Source organism: Melopsittacus undulatus, chromosome Z (assembly GCF_012275295.1).
Source record: "Melopsittacus undulatus isolate bMelUnd1 chromosome Z, bMelUnd1.mat.Z, whole genome shotgun sequence".
Classification (NCBI taxonomy): Eukaryota; Metazoa; Chordata; class Aves; order Psittaciformes; family Psittaculidae; genus Melopsittacus; species Melopsittacus undulatus.
The window spans coordinates 43048011-43072790 of NC_047557.1; the positions used below are offsets into that span (position 1 = coordinate 43048011).

Below are 24780 nucleotides of genomic sequence, written 5' to 3' on the forward strand. Positions count from 1 at the left end.
CATGCTGGACTTAGGCTTAGAGCAACACAAATAATTTCTGGCTGAATGTCTGAAAGGTGACTTCAGTTTTTATGCACTTTTTATTCTGCATACAAATCAGCTTTAGCAAAGATCAAGGGAAAAAAAATAAAAATCAAAAGACAACAAAACCAAACAAAAAATGAACACAAAAACAAACTTTCAAAAACCCCCCAAAATCTACAGAAGAATACAGGAATATAATCACAAATTACTGCTTAATGAAAACTTACCAACTGAAATTACCTCTATGAGAATATTCAATATATTTAGAATAGTTTGAGGATCTTTTGTATTCTGCAATAAAACCACAGAGATTTCTTTGCTTAATACAGAAGTGTAATACAGTGGTATAGATACTTAGAGCTCAAAGAAATTGCCACCACTAAATCAAACAATTTATGATGTAACCACCCAATTAACCATCCCACTATGCAGCGTGAATTAAAGACAAAACTAATTAAAATCTGGTTTGTAGTATGGAGTATTAATTAGAACTGACAGTTGGCAAATAATTTCTTAGAATATTTATATTAATTCTTAGAATACGTATGCATAAGGAAGAGTACTTAAAGACCGTATCTAATCATTGCAGTCCCGTTTTGAAGACTATCTAGGATAACAACGTACTTAATAATATGAAGACCAATGGTAAAATGAAAACTTCCTATGTACCCATAGCTATGTGGATTAAAAGGATTTACCTCTAGAGTTGACAGGATAACTTCTATTCCAGTGGAGCCCTTAGAAGTCATCTCCTTCCTGGTTTTTTCTACCAGCAAGAAAAAGACCATTGTTCTTTTAGTATACTAACTTGCAGTGGGGGGGGGTGGGGTGTGAATCACGTACAGATTGATCAGAAATCTGCACTGTGCAAATAACAAAGCCTACTGAAAACTGCATATATGTATATAAAACTGAAATAAGCAAAAGACTTAAGTAATTTTAAAAATTATTTTTGCTTTCACTTATTGAACAATCTTGTTACGCCCTAAGGGAAAAAAAAAACCAAACTGTAAACAAAAGAAAATGTAAGAAATCTCTCTTCCAGACACCTCTACTTCTCATATATATGAATTATTATTATTTAAATTATATCTGTTTGAAAACAATTTGTAACCAGTACTTTACCAGATGGTATTTAAACATAACCTTAAACGGGCACTTTGAACAATCAGTGACAAAAACAGGATAACAAAGTTTACCAAACAGAAATCAGAAGTCCCGCAAGGAAGGAATACAAGAAGAAAGGCTCAAAAGGAAAAGTACTAAAACCACAAAAATTGGATACTTACCTTGACTCTGAACCAGATGAAGGATCTTTGAAGTAACATATCTGGCATTGTCTGCTTCTCCTAACACAGAGCCCAAATTGATCTTCTCCAGCTGTGACAGCAGAGACATAGTCCGAGAACTAGTAGAAACACTACAAAACAGATTTTTTATGTTCATTTTTCCATTTAGATTACAGAATACAACTATTAAAGACAGAAATCCCTTGTCAGAGTAAGGGGAATGGCTAATCCACCTTTGTATTCTCTCTCTATTGGAAACCAGTCTTAATTCTCCTTAATTTTGGCAAATTTACAGATTTTGCAAAGCCTGCATTGCAGTTGACTAAATTTATACAACAACAAATTTATACATCACCACCTCCATAAGCAACTGCAAATAGGGAAATTGGTTGCCGCGTGTAACAGGTATAGGTAAAATGTTGTTTACCTATGTCAATTAGAGTAACTTGTATTTTATAAAGTTTAACTTAAGTGCCAGGATACTGTATCAAATTTGCCATTCAAAGGAAAATTGACTACAAACAGTGCCCAGGATTGTTTTCCTTCAGGACAGTGTTTTAGAAGTAAAAGAAAAGTGAGCAAAACAACACCCACCAGTTGAAGTAAAATTACACCATTTTGAAGAAAAAAAAAAATTGGAACATGTCCAAAGCTATCATCACAGTTTGGATTCACTTGGAACATAAGGGTATTTTGGCCTAATGTCATAATATTCCCTTGAAAATGTATTTTAATATAAGAAATAGATTCAAAAAAGACATCCACATAGATAGGTAGATTACAAACAGTAAATAGTCGGCCCAGAATCGTTTTATTTGTTCTTCAGTTTTAGATCATCACAATAATTACGAAGAATAGTTTCGAGATTCACGTTTCTATGTGAAAGTAATTTTTAGACAAACATTTAACATTTCAATAATAGCCATGTCATTAACTACAGGAAATCATGATTTCCAAGGATTAACTACCTTGACTTTTCAGTTTTGTAACATTAGTGTCCTGCAATAATCTAGAATAATTAATTTTTACACATATACTGTTCTATTTGCAATAAAAATAAAGTATATAACATCAGTTTTATAAATACTCTCAGTTTTGTTTATAGCAATAAGGCACTGTCTCCCCGATTTGTATTTTATATCTGTGAAAAGGTTTCACACAGTTAACTCTACTAATAATTAGATTTGGACAAAAATGTTAAAATCAAGAAAAAAAGGCAGGTGATGGTGAAGGTTGGACAACTGTGAAAGCAAACTGATAAAACAGCTGTCAAGGAATCTGCTTCAACTGATTTCCTTTTTCCACACTGACATCTAAATGAGAAGCATAGCCAAAAAACAATTACAGATTAAAGATGATATTTACAAGCTGTTAGCATCAGTAATAAGCAATGGCTACACTAATTATAGATCTTAAATAAAATTAAGTTTTATATTGTAAAATAAGTGTATCACCTTCTCAGTTATTTGTCTGACTTTGATATAAAAGTTGGTTTTGATCTAAAACAAATCTGTCTTGGTTTCTAAAATATTATTTTCCTTATATAAGTGCAGCATAATCCCTCCAATCCTTTCTTGTAATCCAAAATAATAAATAACAAATCCATTATTATTTGCATAAGCTTTGTTTTGTTTATTTCCACTCCTTTATTTATCCACTGAACTTGAACTACTCCAAAATAAACCCAAGATTTTAATGAAATCTACAAGCTCTGTTGATCTGGTATACAAACTGACTAATTTCCAAAGGATACTATCTTCACCAGCTCCACAATCAAAACAAGTAAGAGGTCAGCCAACTCACATATAATCCAAAGTATAAGAGAACTGCTGCTTCAATTTGTATGTGTGTGTGTCAATATATATACATATAATTTCCACTATGGTATATCGTTACTTTTGAAATAAATGTTGTTTCAAAGCTGGAAGCAACTCAAAGCAAAAATGATCCTTAGGAACAATTAAGTTTTTGTAAAGACAAAATTCGTTTACAGGCATCAAAATTTCAGAGCTAACCTCAGTTTTGACTCCTGCAGCCTGCAGAATTCAAGCTACACTGACACATGGAAGTAATATACCATGTACAGAAAGTTAGCATATAATTTCTCCATACTTACTAAAAGCTCTAAAAGGTTTAGAAAGGATAAGTTATTCTCTGCACTGGCAAATACAACAATTTAAACTCTAAGATTCAGAGCCACAATCTCCTCCTGGGGCCAGAGTTTCTATCAAGAGCATTGAGCACTCATTGCAGCATTTAAAGAGATATCTTTAGAATAGTTTTGGATTATTCATTTTGGATGACGTCTTCCAACAGAAATATAATAAATGAACTTTACATCTTCAGCATACCCAATAAAGTGTTCTTGAAAATAACACAAGCCCAGAGTCTATATTGAAATGTAAATCAAAGTCCTTATTTCCTCTTAACTACAACAGTTTTCTTCTTGAAACAAGAATTTTATTCTTATTTATTAATACTCTACACTTATACACATACTGGTTATAATATTATGACACTTTCCATGCCTGCATGTTAAATCAAAAAAGCTGTACGACAAGAATTACAGCAGTCAGCCTGACTCTGATCCTGTGCATGATACTGCTGTGTGAGCCCATCTGACCTACAAATAAAATGGGAGCCCAATGTGCAATGGGATTCTTTTCAATATTTGTAATATAAATACATACTTTTGACCAACAAACCATCCAGGCTCCAAATCTAGAAAATAGTTCTCCAAAACAGGGAAGCACCATGGAATTCAGTATTTATTTATCCAACAGCTAGGTGAACCAAGTTAAGAGTCAGAATGGCAGAATAAAAACCGTGTCCTCACAGACCTAAATCTCCTCCTACACTGCTGACGTTGCAGAATCTCACATGAATACCCTGAACACTGCGTCCAGCCTTTCATACAAGACTTTCCCCACAATGTGAAGAACTTGCTACTAAAAGAGATATTTTTCACCCCACACATTTTAAAGAATTCCCATAAAAACACACTGTAGTCACCAAGGGTTACACACAGAGTCTCTAGTTACAAAAATCATGACTAAGGAGCACAAGAAGAACCTTCATAAGGCCATATAAACTATTCTCTTCAGAGTTGGATAAACATCACTGATGCCCTTTGTGACAGACCTATGACCAATCAGTCCTTAACTGCCTGCAAAAATGGTAATTACATAACCAAAGGCAACTTGATTCTAACACTTTTATTTCTTTCATTTGAAAGTCTACAAATCTTACTATTTCTGGCTCTCATCACTACAAATGTCCTTTATCAATTCCAGCTGTACACCCCTCTAGCACAGTACCATGTGCATTTTTCCATCAGATATCAGTTTTTGCATTTCACAAGAGCATTTTGAAATCTCTTAGTCTTCCAATATTTCTGCAGATCTTTCCAGGTTCAAGTTTTCTGCAATTTAAATAGTAACTCTTTCTTCACTTTCAGACCATTAGTCAAAGCTCAAAATATTTTCAGGCATTAACTAACCACGGAGTGAAAGAAAGAGCACATCCAGAAACAAATTGTGCACTATTTCCTTATGACAGCATAACTGCCTCTGGTATGCAGTCAGTGCTGCAGGGCATTTGGATGGAGCACTTTCCTTAGCTTCCTGATGGCAGTCAGATGCAACGGCTGTGTCAGTAAAGCTTTAAGCACGTATGTGGCATTTTAATGTCACTTTCCCACTCATGGGACCTGTTACCTCCTCATACCTGAAAAATCAGATGTATTTTCAAGAACCCAAACTACCTTTGGCTGTTTGAAGCCTTGCCCATTTGGATAGTTCTTCCAGGATCCTTCTGTACAAAGAAGAGAAGATGGCTGACCTACTGCTATTTAGTTTCTCCTCCCTGACTCCCACAAACACAGCCACTAGGTTTGCATTTTTGCCTTTCACTACTTCACCCAAAACTCATGAGCTCTGAAAACAACGGACAATTATTATTCTGGGATGAATTTAGACTTTTTTTTAAGGATCCCAAGAAGTTTACCACACCTATTTGATCCTGTACACTGCATGCCTCAACACGCAGGGAAACTGTTTCTCCATCCCACGTTCAAATGCCACAGTTCAAAATACCCCTCACACAATCACCTTAGTTGCAGAAAGGAAGCATGAACAACCTTGCCATCATCTCAACTGTTGCCAAAGCATACAGCATGACTCTAACTAACCAAAGAGCTTTGTGCATTTCCTTTTCTGGTTAGGAAAGCTATGAGTAGATATAGAGGAATCAACTGCTCAGACATTGAGGAACACAGGATATCAGGGGTTCATGTTTGAGAGAACTCCCTCAAAAAGAAAACATCTTCTCAAAGAAAATTCCCTCACTGCAGAGATATTTCTTCCAGTCTCACCAACTATAAAAAAGTTTCAAGCATTTTTACTCCATTTATGAAAAAGTGCTAGATTCACAACTCTCCATTACTTACTGTACACTACCTTTGCTACGCAAATGCTATGCCTTTCTAAGCGTCTGCTCATAATGAGAAAGATAACTCTACCGGCTGTCATGGCAGCTTATAAAAATTCTGTTATCTTAGAATGGTTTTAAGCTATTAATTTTTCAAAAAGCCTTCCAAAAGATAACAGTCAAATTAAAGAAGCCATCAGAAACTTTCAGTTTCCCAGCTGTACCTTCCTTCTTCTGCAACTTCTGTCTGCAGTCAGTCAGCACACTGACATATCAGGGTGTTCTCTCACAGCAAACAGATCTTCAGTGTTTCAGCACATTAAAAAAAAACTATTTTAAAGTAGGCAGGCTTCTCATGAGTTTGTTTTTATTTTATTCCAATGCAATCCATTATTCCCCTCCTCCTTCCCCCCAGCTACCCCCACAGTTACCAAATAATATTTAGAGTGCTGGTACCTCTGATTAGTTCACAGCTATGTCTGTACAATGAATTCACCATAATTTATTCACAACTTACGGAACAACTGAATTGCAGAGATGGAAACTTTAATTTCAACTCAATAACTAAAGAAGAACACAAGACACTTAAGTTGCCACTCCACAAAAATCTAATATTCTTTGTGTACTTTACGTATTATAACTGGCAGTATTTCCAAGAATACGCATTGCTGACTAAGAGTTTGACTTTGCCTATTGGAATGCCTAAGGAACTAATATACCCTAAGTAGAAAACTTAGTAGTTTCTTTGTATTTCTTTTGGCCAATCTCTCACACAAACAGGAACACAGACTCCAATACCAAGCCACTCCACTTAGAGGCAACAAAAGCAAACATGTTTCTACATGCAAGCATTAAAATTTGAAATTCATCCCAATATATAAAATTAATCCATGGTAGGGCATGTCCTACATACAAATTCATCCACTCATTTGGAAAATAAACAGTACTTCAAAGAACTAAGACTGAAGCCAAAATTCCCTATTTTGCTGCCTTTAGATATATTTTTTTAATCTGATAGATGATTTAACCCTTGCTAGTTTAAGAGAAGAGCAGGACTGAGTCTGTCAACAGTTTCCTGATGCTTAATAGACATGGTGTTTTCCACAGAAAATCTCTTCAATTTTTTCCACATATTTGCTAGAACAAGTTATCATGAAAATAACACACAACTTTTCAACTCTTGAAATATTCAGTAATCTCACTCTTGTTTATCCTAGCTGTGTGCTGGACTGCAGAATTACTGGAGAACTATACACACCTTACGACAAATTCATGGCTTGTTATAAACTTGCCTTTGATTGCTTCAGTCGGATTTTTTTATGTTTTGCCCATATTTGCATAAAATAAATTACCTAATAATCATTTCAATAAAATTTAATGTAGACTTGATTGTGTCTAACACTAACTGAAAATTTTAAATTTAGAAAGTTAAATATTAAATACATATAATTTATGTTAACCAATATTGACTCCCTCAGTTTTTCAGTACATCAATTTACACATTCTTACTAAGGACCCATAATGTATTATTTAAATTATTATTAATATAAAAACTGCTTTTTCTCAAATCTCAAATAACTTGATGTTGAAAAGTCACTAGAGTTTTAAATATACCTTTTTTCAGATGTTCTTACTTTGTTCATATCGGAAACCTGATTCTTCAAATCACCATCTCTGACAACCTGGAAGATATTAAACAGCTACAAATTATCAATATCTTTTGCTCTTTAATGATGAAATACTACCACCATACTGGATGGCTTTACACTAGAAATGTTTAGTAAGTTAATTCACACTGATTGTGCTTCTCCCAAACTATCACAAGTTCTTGTCTATTTGATCCAGCTTTTAAACTAAACTACTGAAAAAGAAGTACAGAGTATGATTCTGCATTATAACTGAGTCCCACCAAGAGAGTCTGATTATAATAAAAGAAAAATTTATCTAAGTTAATTAATAGACAATATTTGTATGCCCATGACAGAATTTCACTGCACAAATTTCAGTGAACAAAGGTTTTGCTGAAGCCAGTAAATACCCTTCTTTAAACTTACTTGACAATGTTGTGAGATGCCACAACCCACTTATTTCTGACTGCCATTTCATGTATCTATGGGATAACCAGAACTAAAGCCACAGAGAGAAATATGGAGTGTTTGGTGCTCTTATTTAAGCAAGACCTGAATACATTTCTTGGACAGAAACCATATCATGCGAAGGATTCAACTTTCCTATCCTTTTAAGGACACAGTGTCCTCAGGGTACACTGCTTCCTCAAATGGTGGCTCCAAGCAATTCAGGTTGAAGTCTACAGGACCATTAACAGAACCTCTCTACTTCCACTTGAGATCTAGTATGAGTGACAAATATGCCTACTGTGAGAAAAATAATCATGTCCTTAAAGGGCACAGTGGTTAGAATTTACTGGTTAGAAGACAGTAAAGGGAAAAAGGATATTCAAAAAAGTGGGTGAGAATAAAGAAGACAAAGCACTTGTTCTTTTGGGAAAAGCAGGTAAGAAACTCAGCCAAGCACACACACAAACACAGCCTCCCCCAAGAGAGATTTGCAAGTCCTCTCAAAAATCCTTGTTGTTCAACACTTTAAATAATCAGGCTTTTTTTACTGGTAAATTTCACTCTGCAACTCCTAAAATCTTAAAGCAGATGAAGTATGAAGGAAGCTTATTTCCAGACTTACCTAAAAGCAGGATGTTTTCCCAGCAGCCAAAACAAGCAAATGTTCAGCTTTTCACAAGATTTCACAGCTTGAACCAAGTTAACAGGTGTCCTAGATTTCTCCAAGTACTCTTCGAGTGTAAATTACCTTGAGTTCCTTTAAAGACAATGAACAGTTAAAATCATAGAATCATAGAATAGTTAGGGCTTAAGGTCATCTTGTTCCAACCACCCTGCCATAGGCAGGGACACCTCACACTAAACCATGTCACCCAAGGCTCTGTCCAACCTGGACCTGAACACAGCCAGAGATGGAACATTCACAATTTCCCTGGGCAACCCGCTCCAGTGCCTCACCACCCTTACAGTAAAGTACTTCCTCCTTATATCCAATCTAAACTTCCCCTGTTTAAGTTTGAACCCATTACCCCCTGTCCTATGACTACAGTCCCTAATGGAGAGTCCCTCACCAGCATCCTGATAGGCCCCCTCAGATACTGGAAGGCTGCTATGAAGTCTCCACACAGCCTTCTCTTGTCTAGGATGAACAGCCCCAGCTTTCTCGGCCTGTCTTCATATGGGAGGTGCTCCAGTCCCCTGATCATCCTCGTGGCCCTCCTCTGGACTTGTTCTAACAGTTCCATGTCCTTTTTATGTTGAGGACACCAGAACTGCACACAATACTCCAAATGAGGTCTCACAAGAGCAGAATAGGGAGACAGGATCATCTCCTTCGATCTGCTGGTCACCCTCCTTTTGATGCAGCCCAGGATACGGTTGGGGCTGTGAGCGCACACTGAAGCCAGCTCATGTTGATTTTCTCATTGACCAACATCCCCAAGTCCTTCTCCATAGGGCTGCTCTGAATCTCTTCTCTGCCTAACCTGTAGCTGTGCTTGGACTGCTCCAACCCAGGTGTAGGACCTTGCACTTGGCATGGTTAAACTTCATAAGGTTGGCATCAGCCCATCTCACAAGTGTGTCAAGGTCCCTCTGCACGGCATTCCTTCCCTCCAGCACTGGTGTCATCAGCAAACTTGCTGAGGGCACACTCAATCCCACTGTCCGTGTCACCGACAAAGATGCTGAACAAGACCGGTTCCAACAGCAATTCCTGAGAGACACCACTCGTTACTGGTCTCCAGGTGGACATTGAGCCACTGACCACAACTCTTTGCATGCAGCCATCCAGCCAGTTCTTTATCCACCGAGTGGTCCACCTATCAAACTGATGTCTCTACAATTTAGAGACAAGGATGTCATGCAGTCAGTATAGAACGCTTTGCACAAGCCCAGGTAGGTGACATCAACTGCTCTATCCCTGTCCATCAGTTCTGTAGCCCCATCATAGAAGGCCACCAAATTGGTCAGGCAGGATTTCCCCTTAGTGAAGCCATGCTGGCTGTCACCAAGCACCTTGCTGTTTTTCATGTGCCCTAGCATGCCTTCCAGGAGAATCTGCTCCCAGATTTTACCAGACACAGAGGTGAGACTGACTGCTCTGTAGTTCCCTGGGTCATCCATTTTCACCGCACTGAAAATGGGGGTTATATTTCCCTTTTCCAGTCATCGGGAACTTCGCCTGATTGCCATGATTTTTCAAATATGATGGCCAGTGACTTAGCAACTTCATTCCCCAGCTCCTTCAGGACCCACGGATGGATTTCATCAGGGGCCATGGACTTGTGCACATTCAGGTTCTTTAAGATTGTCTCAAACCAGATCCTCTCCTACAGTGGGCCAAGGGTCTTCATTCTCACAGTCTCTGCATCTGCCTTCCAAGACCTGAGTGGTGTGATAAGAGTCTTTGCCAGTGAAGACTGAGGCAAAGAAGTCTTTCAGAACCTCAGCCTTCTCCAAATCCAGGGTAGCCAGTTCTCCTGATAGCTTCCAGAGAGGGCCCACTTTGTCCCTAGTCTGTCTTTTATTCGCTACATACCTACAGAGTCCCTTCGTGTTATCTTTCACATCCCTAGCCAAGTTTAATTCTAACTGGGCCTTAGCTTTCCTAACCTGGTCCCTACCTTCCCAGACAACATCCCTGTATTCTTCCCAGGCTGCCAGTCCTTGCTTCCACTTTTTATAAGCCTCTTTCTTCCCTTTGAAGTTTCCTCAGCAGCTCTTTATCTGTCCAAGGAGGTCTCCTGGGCCTCCTGCTGCACTTCCTTCTAGTTGGGACACAACACTTACGACCCTGTAGCAGGTGATCTTTGAATATCAACCAACAATTATTAGAGAATAACTGTGTCCACCACAATGCAGACATTTCACAGATTATGAAGTCTGGATTATTTTAACCAGGTTGCAGGTTTTACTGGGGGAAAAAATATTAGATTCTTGAATTCAAGTAACCAAGTGCTGTTTTGCTTGTAGCGCTGATCCGCTGTCAGGCAGATGATGAAAAGTCTGCCAGTGTCAATAGTGTCTACATACTATAGTGTGCTGAACTGCTGTACAAGTGGAGACAGCTACAGAGATGAACTACCTTGAATTGCAAGGTCTTAACTTGTTTTACTCCAAATTTACCATAAGCACAAATGTGCAAATGCTGCAGAGGAAAAGACAAGTAGGTAAGAAAGCACAAGAACCTCTCGGGGAAAAAAAACAGGCCAAGGAAGGGAGAAGAAGAGATAGAAATGCATATACCAGCAATCCAGAGAATTCTGGTGGAACACCTATGCATGCTAAAGTATGCATAAATCTCAACAAACAAAAAAACAAAACAAAATCAAAAAGTATGCATAATTCTCAAACAAACAAAATCTCTCTTTAACATTCTTCCAGGTGATGCAAAAAAAGCCACTTTCAAACTATGTTAAAACTTTTAATATTGTGCTTATTTTGAGTAAAGAATTGGTAGAAAGCTAACAGCAGAAGGTGCGTAAATCTCAGTTTACACATACTTTTAACCACATTTAGTGCCACTTGCCAGCCACTGGTAGCAGAGCAGAGGGTAATTAGTATCAGTTCTTCTGCATTTAAAAGACCACCACCAAAAAATAATAATAAAAAAAAAAAACAACTAACCAAACCTCGAGTTGGAAGGGAGCAGAGGTGACCAGAGAGCATTAGGCAGTTAAGCTTCAAGCTGATATATGGTGGATTCTGTGTAATCTCCCTTTGTCTTTCGACACTGTCTGTGGAACATTATTCCATCTATGCTTCCACCCTTACAGGGGAAACAGGGACCATCTTCATAGAAAACTTCTCCAGACAGGTAAAGTTCCAAATCAGAAAGCTGCACTTACTATAGTAATGCTACCAACACTAAGATAAACTAAATGGACTATAAGAAGTTTGATATTATTTTCACTTTTCCCTTTCTCTCCACAAAAGCAAAGACAAGCATTATGCGACACGTATTTGCCACCCTCCTATGTGAATTCTTTGTCACTGTGCCATTGACTCACCTTCTCCACTGATCAGTATTTTCAGCCCTGTGAAACATAGCCACTCACTGGCAAAGCTCATGCAAAAGGGCAGAGTATATTCCCCCTATACTTACACATAAGTTTTGGCAGGTGCTGCAATGTAACAGAGTAACACGGAACCCAGTCTCCTACTTCTTGGATAAACACCCTGACCGCAAAGATCTTGCACAAAATGGTAAGCACTATCACAATGTGACTGTCTTTTGCTCAAAACAACGGCTAAAGAAATGAACTGGCGCCATTTCATTCAGGTATGTCTATTAGGTGTTACTGGGAGCACCCGTTCAACTACAGAGACTTGTCAGGACACAGCCTTCCTGAATATTGATTTATATGCATTAGAAGAACACCAAGATGCTCAGCCTCTCCAAGCCAGCAATAATTTACTGACACATGTTAAGGAGTGAACTGCAGGAGAATGAAAGGTGAATTAGTAATTCTGGTAGTTAATGCTCCATGCTAATACCATTCTGCTAGCATAGGTGACTGGACCTCAAGGTTTCTGCAAGAAAACATGAAGGGATTATGACGAGGGTCAGAGAATCCAGATCACAGAATCAACTAGATTGGAAAAGACCTTTAAGGTCATCAAGATCAACCATTACCCCAGCACTGCTAAGTCCACCACTAAACCATGTCACTGAGGGCCTCAACTACATGGTTTTTGACCATTTCCAGGGATGATGATCCCACTACATTTCTGGACAGCCTGTTTCAACATGTGACTATCCTTTTGGTGGAGAAATTTTTTCTAATATCCAGTCTAAACTTCCCCTGGTGCAGCTTGAGGTCATTACCTCTTGTCCTATCATTTGTTACTTGGGAGAACAGACAAGTCACCTCCCCTCTCTATCTTCCTTTCAGGTAGTTGTAGAGAGCAATATGGTCCCTCCTGAGCCTTTTCTTCTCCAGACTAAATAATCCCAGTTCCCTCAGCTGTTCCTCACAGAACCTGCGCTGCAGATCCTTTACCAGCTTTGTTGCCCTTCTCTGGACCTGAGGCAGCACCTCAATGTCTCTCTTTCAGTGAGGGGTCCAGAACTGAACCCAGGATTCAAAGCGCAGCCTCACCAGTGCGAAGTACAGGGGCTGGTCACTGCCTGGTCCTGCTGGCCACACTATTGCTGATATAGGCCAGGATGCTGTCAGCCTTCTTGGTTGCCTGGGCACAAGCTGGCTCATGGTCAGCAGCCGTCAATCAGCACCCACAGGTCCTTATCTGCAAAGCAGCTTTCCAGCCACTCTTCCCCAGACCAGTAGCATTGCATGGGGTTGTTGTGGCTCTAGTGCAGGACCTCACACTTTGCCTTGTTAAACCTCATGCAACTGTCCACAGCCCACCACCAACATCAACAGCCCAGCAACAGCAGATGTTGCTGTTGTTTTTTATTAACAGCCTGAGCCACAGTTCTCATGTGAAAGAAGAAACTTACAGGTTTGGGCTCCCCTTTGCTGACCACCAAGCTTCAGATTTCCTCCCTTACCCCTGAAAATCACACACCAAGTACTTATGTACATGTTTCTTATTCAAATTCTTCGCTGGTTGTGGCATAAGCCCAGCCAGCAACTCAAAAAGCACAGCTGTTCACTCACCCTCCTCCCCCTTCCCCTCGCTCCTCCAGATGGGATGGGGAGAAGGATTGAAAGAATGTAAATCCCACAGGTTGAGATAAGAACAGTCCGATAACTTAAATATAACATTAAACTAGTACTAACAATGATAATAGTAACAAGGGAAATAACAAGGGGAGAGAATATAAAACTAAAATGAGAAAGGAAAAGAAAACAATAAACACAAGTGATGCACAATACAATTGTTCATGACCTGCCAACTGATACCCAGGCTGACCTGAGCAGCAATCTGGGCTTTCTGGGTAACTCCCCTCAGTTTATATACTGGGCACGATGTCCTGTGGGACACAATACCCCTTTGGCTAATTTGGGTCAGGTGTCCTGTCTCTGCTTCCTCCTGGCTTCTTTTGCCCCTCTTCACTGGCAGAGTGCGAGACTGAAAAGTCCTTGTTCAGGATAAGAGCTACTGAGCAACAACTAAAATATCCATGTGTTACCAGCACTGTTCTCAGACTAAAGCCAAAACACAGCACTGCACCAGCTACTAGTAAGGAAAAAAAAAAACCTCAACTGTTACAGTTGAACCCAGGGTGTCACTAAAAACAGCAAACAAAACCCTTCTTTTTTTACTTCATCTCACCTATCTGATGCAGTCTGAACTGGCTCCTGATTCTTCCAGAAAGCAGTATCTCATTCCCATTTTAGGCATTCATTTACTAAATCCACTGTTTTAGGGAAAGAGAAACCTAAAATGCCATCTGTTTAAAAAAAAAAAAAAATAAGAAAATAAATGTCTCCTTCACTTGAATCAGACCAGTGCCTGCCCAATTCTGTTTGTCTTCTTTCTTAGAGGAATCCTTTGTCATCAGGCAACTATCAGGAATTTATACCACCACAGAAAGCTACCTAATCACCAAATTTACTCACCATCATTTACCTAATAATAGAAAGAGATAATTAAAAAAAATAAATGCTTTACATGCACTGTCACGTAGCTCTTCTTGCATTGTCTTTATGATTCTGTTACTTAAATTGATGCATGTATTTCAGGGGAAGGGGAGTACATCTGTTACCTACTGCAAGCCATCCAGGTAGAATTTCTATATGCCCCGAACAGCCATGTTTAAATAAAACTGATGAAATTAAATCAAACCCAGTACAGTAATGCATGGCTCAACTGCACCAGAACCTGCAGTTAAGTGTAGTCACTGTAAATTGTTTTCCTTTTAATCACTAATAGACCGTAAAGAAGGCAGACATGAAACCAGACTCCATCCCTTACTCTGTGTTAGAATCATAAGAAGAAGAAAAAAAAAAAGCATAGTTACCATTACAATATGTCAGCACTGAGCAATTTCATGATCGTTTTGGTAACATCACATAGGAAAGAGACTGTCATTATGTTAAACACAGTAAGCTCACATCTGAGGCTTAAACTCTTTAACTAACAGCAACTCTGCTTTCATGGTTGTTTTTTCCTCTTTTTCTTTTTCACTGAAACTGGAGGGTTTTTAAATACACATTTAAAAAACATGTCTAGATTTTGGAGTCATACCAGACTATTTTGCCATCAAGCCCATTTTCTTGCAAGGGAAAATCTCCCAAAAAAGTTTCAAATACCTCCCGTGGAAGACAAATCTACCAGTATCTGGCAAGCTAATGGCAAGAAAAATGAGCAGGACTAGTTCAACAGGGCAAAATGATTCACCACAAAAATCAGACATGCTCACAAACAATGTATACAGATAAAGCCTATCTCTCTAGACAATGGAGGCTGAAAAAAAAAAAAATCTCAGTTTTCATGTTGCAATGCTTCTATTGGAAATCTCTTAGGGAAAACAAAGCTAATACGACCGCTACTGAAAATGGAAGACATTCTGAGTTTACATAACAGAGTTCACATGCTTCAACTAACCAAAATACTTTAACATGGGCAGGCATGTCTTGGAAGAATAAGTACCTAAAAAATGTAAACTACCTTTGTATTTTATTTTCTTAAACTCCTCTCCCACTCAAAAAAAAAAAATCCACACCAAACACACATATCCCCTACTTCCAAGAAAAAAAAAAAAACAAATATAACCCACAACAACAAAACCCACCACATGAAAACTCCTTAGAGGGCCAGAGACCTCTGAAATTTGAAATTTACCTGGATAACATTAGGACTTTGGCAGGGAAGTACTTTGTAACTACACTCCAAAGAAGTCAACTATTTTTACCAAGCAAAACTAAAAAAGTCAAAACAAAGTATCAATATTCACAGTTTACTGATACTACTAAATGTGTTCTACTTGCAGTATATTCTATTTTCTGTGGGTTTATTTTCCAGAAACTTGTTTTCTTAAAATAATAGACTTTATTCGGAAAGGCCTATGAGTCTGTTTACTATATATTAAAAGATGTTTTATTATCATGAACAAATGAACTGCAAAATCCACATATAAAATCATATTCATGAAGAGAAAAAACAAAGCTTTAGTTGTAGTGTATACATCTACCCTAATAAGTCTGCAAAAACCTGTAAGAGTGTTTTTCTATATATATTTTCCCATTTTGCTTTGTATCCAAAGCTAGGATCATGTTATTTTCAAAGCCAGAGCTCAATCTTCACTTACAGTCCTCATGGAGTTACTTGATTTGAAAGGTTAAAAAAAGTAAACATTAACAAGTGCACAACAAAAAAAGTAATTTCTTTACTGTGTACTCATTTTTTGGATAGTAGAAGCAAGTAGATGTGCAAAATCTTTGTAAATCCTCCATAAAAAATAGCATGCAAAACAAGGAAGGAACACCAAAGTTCAAGGCACAGAACTGTGTTAAAAAAAAACAAAACAAAACACTGAACTGAAAATGAAAGAGAGAAAATCCTGGGTATGAACTGAGAAAATATGTAATGATTTAAAATTCCATAAATGCTAGGCAGAAAAAAAAAAAAAAAATAAAAAAAATCAAAACCCTCCATGAGATCAGGTGATTGCATTCTGGGGTATGCTTTCAAAAGACACTTCTACCTCTCAGAAGTACATGTGGATTCACATACCAGAACATACCAGAAACAAACTGGCCTTTGACAGCCTATCATTTAACATGCTCTGAAATCTCCAAAGCTGTTTATAAGTTAAAATATTTTTCAAGACACTGAAAAGGTCTGTTTGAATACAGCTATACAAAAAGATTACTGCATTCTTTGTGCTCTAGGTAACCTCAATTCCAAAATACAGCTTCTGGTTTACTTTTTTAAACATAAATTGTTTGCAGAAACAGACTATTTACCTAAATTTACACTTGTAGGAATAGGTATGCTCAAAATTTAGGATGAGCAGCATCAGGTGAAGGGAAGCACCACTATTTCAGTACCAAAAAGCCCACCATTCAGAATGCTTGTAGAAAAATGGTCAACACTGTGACAAAAACAGTGGGCCAAAACCCACAAATATCTCTGCACGATATGGAAAACTGCAGTATGTGACTTGAGACTACAGAAGAAACATTTGTCAGGGCAGCACAGTGCTCTTCTTTCAGCAGCAGTAAGAACTGGCCACTGTTATTAATACAGTCATGTTGCCTCCACCATCCCATCCTGTATCATAAGGAGGACTGTGCCTTTCAAAATGGCTTAGAAATTATACCTTAAATAACCCCTCTGACCGTTTAATCATTTACTGTTTCACACATGACATACTGTTTCCCAATTCAGTGCCCCAAGAAACAAATTCCATGTGTATTTTTAACTGTTTTTTGACAGAAAATATTTTAAAGCTATACAGAGTAGTAAAGTTATTGGGTGTGAACTATCTCCTTAACAAAAACATGAGGCCTCATGTTAGATTAAAACTTTCACAGGCTGTTTTGAGATGCCACAGTTATTGGTACAGCCTGCATTGTATCTTGAAAGCTCAATCCACAGTACATTACATAAAAGTTTTGGTTATCTATAATCCAGTTTAAAACTCTGACTGACAATTTGGGGAAATTTTTCAACTCTCACAACTAAGTTTCAAGTTGGCAAATCCTATACTGTATTCTACCACAACTAGAGATACTTTTCTTCTAGATGTAATTTCATATGGAAATGGCAAAAAATAACCCCTTAATAACTAAAGCTAACCAACTCCTCCAAGTAGGAAAAAAATAAAAATAATTAAAAAAAATCAATCTTAAGTTTGTGGTGGAAAATAATTTTCAAATTCAAAGTAAAATGAAAAAGTGAACAACCTTTACTAGTCAAAGAAAACACACTTCTGAAAATCACCTACTGTCTTTTCCTTGTACCCTTTGATATAAATATTTATTGCTATAAATATTTTTAGTAAAAACAAAAAAAGTCAGCTGATTAATTTACCCATTGCTGCAATATAGCAAAGTGTTGACTTTTTGACATAATTAGATAAACTGTAGTATATAATCAGACATTCAAAAGGACACACATAAAGCTTCACAGAAGATTGAAATACCAAATCCCCATACAACAGCTTTCCAACTATGCAATGCATCTGATTACCACTAGTCCACTTAGCTGTACAAAAAAAAAAAAAAGTTTGAAACACGTAGTCAACACTACTTCATTTCTTGCCTGGAAAGAAGCTCATAGAAAATTACAGACATGGCAAGCACGAAGTTACTCCTCAAAATACTACAAACTCGCAATTTCCAGGCTCACAGAGTATCACATTCAAAACCTGCATGATTTAAATTGACATAAATACTGCAAAAGTCAGCTACTTGTTGCCCAGCTAGCATAATAACACTTTCATCAGGTAGAAGGCCAACAGCACGGAGAGGGAGAGGAGCGCAATAAAAAAAGCCAGGAGGGAAAGGACAGACATGGCAGAAACTAAACATTTCCCTACACCAAAAACTGAACAAGAACTGGACATTTGGTAACTTTCCCCAGCTCTTGGAAATGCTTCACTGACACAGTGATAAATGTCAGAGGTGCTTTCCAGCACCTAATTCAGTGACTCCTCCTTCAGCTTACATCATCCTTATGGCTAAGGTCAGTCTGGAAAGAAATCAACCCAAGCATCTAACCTTGCCTTTCACCAGCTGAGTTAAAGCAAATCTTCAAGTCTGGTTTTAAGACAATAGAAATAAACAAGTAAAAATATGCTGCTCCCTGTTGCAGCTTTATCTACTTCAATACACTTCGAGCCATTCTACCTCATTAGTATGGAGAAACACAGTCATCTCACAATCCATAAAACTCTCAATAACAATTCTCACTTTCAAAACCTTGATTTGTACCATTCAGCTTATGAAATACACCTGAAGCAATTAAAAAGTATTACCTACCTCCAGTATGCAAAACCCTGCACATCCTGCTTCTCATATATAGTAAGGGTTTTTCTTAAAGATGTAGTGAAAAATTTTATGTGCCCTGTAATGTGCTAACGTTTCAGGGTGACAGTTGCAGGACGGCCACCTCTGCAGCCGTTGCAAAATGAAGGAAGGATGTTTGGGTGCTCCCTTCTCCCCCTCCACCCCAGTCTTTCTACATATAACTTTTACAAAACTGTAGTTCCAAATGTAAACCACATTGAATCATACTGAGGACACACAATGAGCAGCTCATAATCTTTCTGATGCTTAGCACAGGATATTGGACAGCTAAGCTGTGGATAGTGCATGGCTTGAAAACATACTTGTAGATACACTGCGATTACAAATCCCTTTTAAGTGCCCATACAAGCAGCTGCCTTGTTCAGTACTCCCACACTTGGTCTGACAACCATGACTTCCCTCTAAGTTGATTAAGGAGTTAAACACTTCAATTACTGCAGCTATTCTCCAGGCCCAGGGCGACTTCAGCAGCATTCAGATCTTTTGGACATTAGCAATTCATGCTGCAGGAGCAATCTTCTAAAAGCAAGCAGCTTGCAGATACTGGAATTCAAGGAGAAGTTTCAAGTAACACACTGGGAGCCAAAAAACAGGTGGTTCCCAGATATGTCCAGCAGAATATCTCATGAATTTTAAAGACTGCAAAATCTCTAATGATAAGATACATTGCTGACAAGTTGCTGAGTGACAAGATGAATGTTTTCCCTAGACTAAAACCTAAACGTGAGGTGAAATAGCAAGCTCCTTCTGTAAGCCTAGAGGACTTCATAATGCCTTCTCACAGGTTTTCCCTTGCTAATTGTAGCTTCTCACACATAATTTCAGGGAATTTGCTCCTAGCAGCAGTAAGCTAACCAATATAAACCGGTGTGTTTACCATCTACTACCAAAACAACTAACTGTTTTTCAAGTTCAAAAGCTTCCATTTGAAAGACAACCTGTGACTTTCTGGAATATGAAAACTTAATTAAGAACACCACCATCTCCAAAACTTGAACTGAAAGCTAAGCCTGAGATCAGATGTCACTTCACACAAACATAGATAAGGTATCACTTCACACACTAAGACTACTCCTGGCTCTGGGATCCTCCCCTAACTCTTCAAAAAGAAAAAAAGAAAAAGCTACAACAGAGGAAAAAAAAAAGCAAATTATTTTTAAAAAGCTTTTGGGAGGACGGGGAGTGGACAATACTTCCTTTAATTTGTATTGGCATTAAAAAAAATAATTATAATGAATTGAGACATCAGAGACTAACAATAAAATACTGTTCTGCTGAAACAGGGGTATGGGATAAAATTATCTTGACCTTAAATAGGAAGGTCTCCAGAAAAGGAGATTATCTTACCACTCCCCAGCCAAGAAAAAAACCCAAAACATCCCGACACAGCCTTGCACTTATATCCACAACGCTCGTCATGGGGTATAATTTCCAGAAAAACTCTTGGGTCACGAGTATGATTTCGCTGAAGGATTAGCCAGAAGGTGGGGCTATCCCATCAGCCGCATCCTGTCACCCATCATTACACGCAGCAATGAAACACACACTGAAAGCTATCTGCAAAACTGGGAAGCCTTTTCTTTAAGTATAAGCCGTGAAAGTAGTTCACATATGTATTTTTTCTAACAGAACATTACCGGTGAGAATACATTCGTTGGACAACTAATTCCCTCGTGATGCAAAAATAAAGACATCAAAATTTGTACCACAAGACTATCCAGAAGTTTCATGGGTTTACACCATACAGGTGCACAGAATTTCACCTCTGCCTGTAACATAACACAGAGAGCTTACAGCTACAAATGTACATAACTGAAGTTCACCCAGGTCAGGATTCCTAAGCATCTGACAAAGCCCAGTGCCGGAAAACAGTTTACACTGAAAAGAAACACCACACCACTCCCCGATACACAGACTTCTCAGATTATCTGTCACGCACTTGAGCCGACACCTAGAGAAGCACTTGCCGTGCTACATTTCCACAACTGCAGTAGGAAGCAGGAAAATTAAAACACACCCAAATATTAAGAAAGGCCTCCCCACAGTGTTAAGTTCAACAGCCGTTCAGCAGAAGCCATCCGGGCCGCCGTGTTTTCCATGCATTGCCTATGACAGGTTACCTGGCAGGGCCGGGCAGGAGCCACACAGCTACAGCCTCACCGGGAGCAGCGGGACAGGGGTCATTCGTAGCCTTTCCGCCTCGCGAAACGTAAAAGTTGTGTTGTAATGCCGACTCGCTGTAATGCTGAGAGGAGCCTCTGAGCGGGCCGCGCACCGAACCGTGCAGTGCGAAGAGTAAACGTCCCCCACGCCGCGGGCAGAACCGACACCCCAGCCAGGCCCTACGCCAGCCAGCGCTCCTACCGTAGGGCTGTAGCACCTCCAGGAAACGGATCCCGGAGAGAACGACCGTGGCCACGCGTCTCCACGCACACCCACCGCTCTCCGGGACAGCTGAGACATCCACCCAGCACGGGGTGAATTCGTACAGGACAGGCCAGGCGCCTGGTAGGTCCCGACCGGGTAGGTCCCCGCCCCACCCCACCCCGCCTCAGTCCCGGGCCCGGTCCCTCCCCGCTGGCGCCTAGCCTTGCCCCGCCTGGCCCCGCCCCCACTGCAGCTGGCCCCGCTCTGCGGAGGACGGGGGTTTCACCTCTGAGGCCCCCGCCGTCTCGAGGGCTGGGGTTGCCCCGCAGCCCCCCTGAGGGGCGGGTGAGGCTGCAGGAGGCGTGCCTCTCACGCGCGGAGGTCAGGCGGGGGCACCCAGCCGCGCCGGTCCGCAGGCCCCACGCCGTATCCCAACCGCCTTCATGCGAGCGGCGGCAGGAGCCTGCCTTCACCGCAACGCGTCACGGCCTCTCCTGCCGCGCCCCGGCCCTGCGCAGGCGCCGCCACCGCCGCCGGGGGGAGCACGTTGCAAGGCCTGTGCGACAACGCTACCTTCCGCGAGGGAGCCAAGCTGGCGGGCGGAGGCGGAAGCTGGAAAGGTTCTCACCTAGCTGCGAGTGGCTTTCTCCCGGCTCGCCTCAGGCGCGGTGCTGCTGCTGGCCTACCCCGCGGCACGGAGTTGCCTAGCCTGTGGCTAGGGACAGGTGGCGAGGAAGGGTGCGGGCTGCCTCAGGTGCAAGAACTGGGGGGCATGTGGGAATGCGGTGCTTGCAGGATTATGTGACTACTCGAGTGAACCTGCCTCGCCGGGTCACTTGTCATACCGGCTGCTCGCATCCGGACTTCCTTCCTCCACCTGCGCCTTGCGCTGCCCTCCGCCCGGGGGAACTGTCACACCCTTCTTTCACAGCACGCAGTGAAGCCACGGATCATAACGAATGGCTAGGGTTGGAAAGGAGCATAAGATCATCTAGTTCAAACCCCCTGCCGTGGACAAGGACACCTCACACTAGCCCCGTCGCCCAAGGCTCTGACCATTCTGGCCTTGAACACTGTCAGGGATGGAGCGTTTATGTCTTTCTGAAATACAAATTCACTCCTCTAAACAAGATAACGAAGTTTTATTGAGGGACAAATTCAATAAAGCAAAAGCAAACAGCGCTGGGCACATGACCATAGCCAGAGGCACAAATGATTAGTATTTGTTACAGGTTTACATACTTTCACAATTCCATTAGTCACATACATATTCATAATTCCTGTGTACAGGCAGGGAACATTATAACTAAGTCCAATAATTTATTATCAAAGTCTCATCCTCTTGGCATCTGCGCACTGCTCTCCAATGATTGTGGGCAGTGGTCTTGAGGATGAAGTAAGCAGTCTTCCTCATGTGAGTAGGGGTCTTCAAGATGAAATAAGCAGTCTTTCTCACAGTGTACTTTTCACCTTCGGCACAGTTGGATGCCCCAGTAATCACACAACTCGCTAAAACCAGCCATATCTGTAATTATTCTGATAACTAGCAAAGATTTAAAACAGTGTGACCTTCCTGCAAAATTTATAGCAGGACAGGAGTATCCCAAGCTAGCAGATGTTTGGGAGGCTCTGTCTCTAAACTAACTGATAAGTAGAAGGATGGTGTGAAATAACTCACTAAATCTTGTTATCTCACCACAGACTTACAACACAAACATTGTTCTTTAAAACTAAAGATAGAGGACTAGTGTGAAACAATTAACTCACATTTAGTGGGGCCACTAAATTCCACAGGCTAACAACATAAACATTGTTCTCTTTCTACAACCGAAGTTAAGCTAAAAAATATATTTTACAGGCACTAGCTTTTCTTATATCAAGCATGCAACCCCCCCCCCCCCTTTACCTTTACAGATTCTTCTATATTGACTCTGTTTTGCCCATCTTGTGTCTTTATCAAGCTTTGGTTTTGTTACTATAAACTTGTATAATTATATCCACATAACCACACTTATAATTTGCGAAAGCCAATACATTTATGTGTTTATCACATCTTCTTGGGCAACCTGTTCAGTGCCTCACCAGCCTCACAGTCACGGGATCCCTGCTGCCTTGGGCACTGAGGGAGCTCTGGAGCAAGTAAAAAAACTCATTAGTGATTTGTAAAAGCCAAAGGCTTCATTTTCTCCCTCTCTCTTCCCCTTCTCCTCACAGTCTTTGCAAAAGATAAATATTTTATATGTTTAAACCTCTGCATGCCCAGGTCTGAGCTACTCAGTATCACTGCAGACTTCCGGAAGTGAGCAATTCTCACTCATTGACACCGTTATCTGCAACAACCAAGGACTGATACTTCCTTCTTCATTAAGTTCCTCAAACGAAGAAAGGAAACTGCTTAGAATTCTGAGGTCATGTGTATACAAAGGAGAAGCAGCCCTTTAGTGAAAGCTGGTAAACTGAAATTCAGTTCAAATCTCATTTCTACTAATAATACATAATGATAAATGCACAATCCCCAATAGAAATATGTAAGGTTATTTTCCCAATAACCATCTGCAACCATGGAGTTACCTGTTCTTATTCAGCAAAAAGCAGATTTCAGGTCCTTTCCATTGTCCACATTTTTTATTTATCTTGTCTTTCAAAATACATACACCTGGCTACAGAACTTACAAATACTATCTTAAACACTACAATTTATTCCACTCAAAAAGACAGGAACGAAGATATCCAAAGCAAGCAGATGTGCATTTTGGGTGACAGTTGGCAGCTCTTCCTTAGGCCTGATTCACCTGAAGTTTACAGTTACTGCTGTTACTCCTTTAACACAGATGGTGTTCTAGTGTTAGAAAGTTAAGTTCTGTTTGTACCATCCATGCAAATGTTCACAGATAATCTATGCAGGGGACATATCCAACTATATTTTCTCGACACATAACAAAGACACTTTTCTGGCAAGTAAGCGGAAACTGCAGAAGTTGGAGGCAGGGGACTACTTTTGTGTAGCTATGACAGACAGGAGATACCAATCCTCCTACCTGGGCCTGGTTAAATACAGTGTGACCTATAGCCCATCAGCATCAGCCAGTTTCTACCCATTAAATCAGGAAACTCAACTAGAGTTCTGGTGTAGTTAATTCAAGTTTGAAGTCGTATAATGGTTTCTTTAGTCCATTATATAAAACTTATGCATAAACACCTGATTATATTTATTACATTCTCTTCCCACCATATTAATATGAATGAATATGAGTGATTAAGGCATCATCCTTGATTTGATTAGTCTCTTGATCTTTCTCCAGCGAATAACTTAATGTTCCTAGAAACTGTAAACCTGTGGGTTACAATCAGAAAATACACATGTATTTGGAAGCAGCCTCCTCGCTCACCTGCCGTACAGGTTTCTCCAGTCATCTAGTCTGAACAAGAAGAATGCAGATAATCAGAATATGGGAATTTACCAGTACACTGGCAACAGGTGGGGACAATCTTGCTTCTTCTGTCAGGCTGGATGACAAGAGAGAATACTTAAAACAGCAAACAGTACAGCTACAAGTTTCCTGTGAAGTTCTATTAATGGAATTATTTTAAATGCATAACTTTGTTTAAAGCCAAGCAGAAGACATGGAATCAACTCAAGTATGACTC

The 24780-nt window shown here is 39.8% G+C and overlaps 1 protein-coding gene across 4 annotated transcripts in view; it reads right to left on the bottom strand.

Moving 5' to 3' along the window:
* The window catches only part of AGTPBP1 (ATP/GTP binding carboxypeptidase 1), a 68562-nt gene extending 47423 nt beyond the window's left edge, over positions 1–21139 (bottom strand). For 3 of the 4 annotated variants that reach the window (XR_004081348.2, XM_013130546.3, XM_031054181.2), the window contains exons 1-6: positions 20886–21139; positions 8442–8576; positions 7356–7423; positions 1314–1444; positions 723–790; positions 252–315 (exon numbers count right to left, since the gene is read on the bottom strand). Coding sequence is in view for 2 of the 4 variants with exons in the window: in XM_013130546.3 (XP_012986000.2) it covers positions 252–315; positions 723–790; positions 1314–1444; positions 7356–7384 (292 nt within the window). In the remaining 2 variants the exon portion in view is untranslated. Of the gene's footprint in view, positions 1–251; positions 316–722; positions 796–1313; positions 1445–7355; positions 7424–8441; positions 8577–20885 lie in introns of those variants that run through there. The other variant, XM_031054180.2, reaches the window with a different exon arrangement.
* Between the last annotated feature and the right edge of the window lie 3641 nt (positions 21140–24780).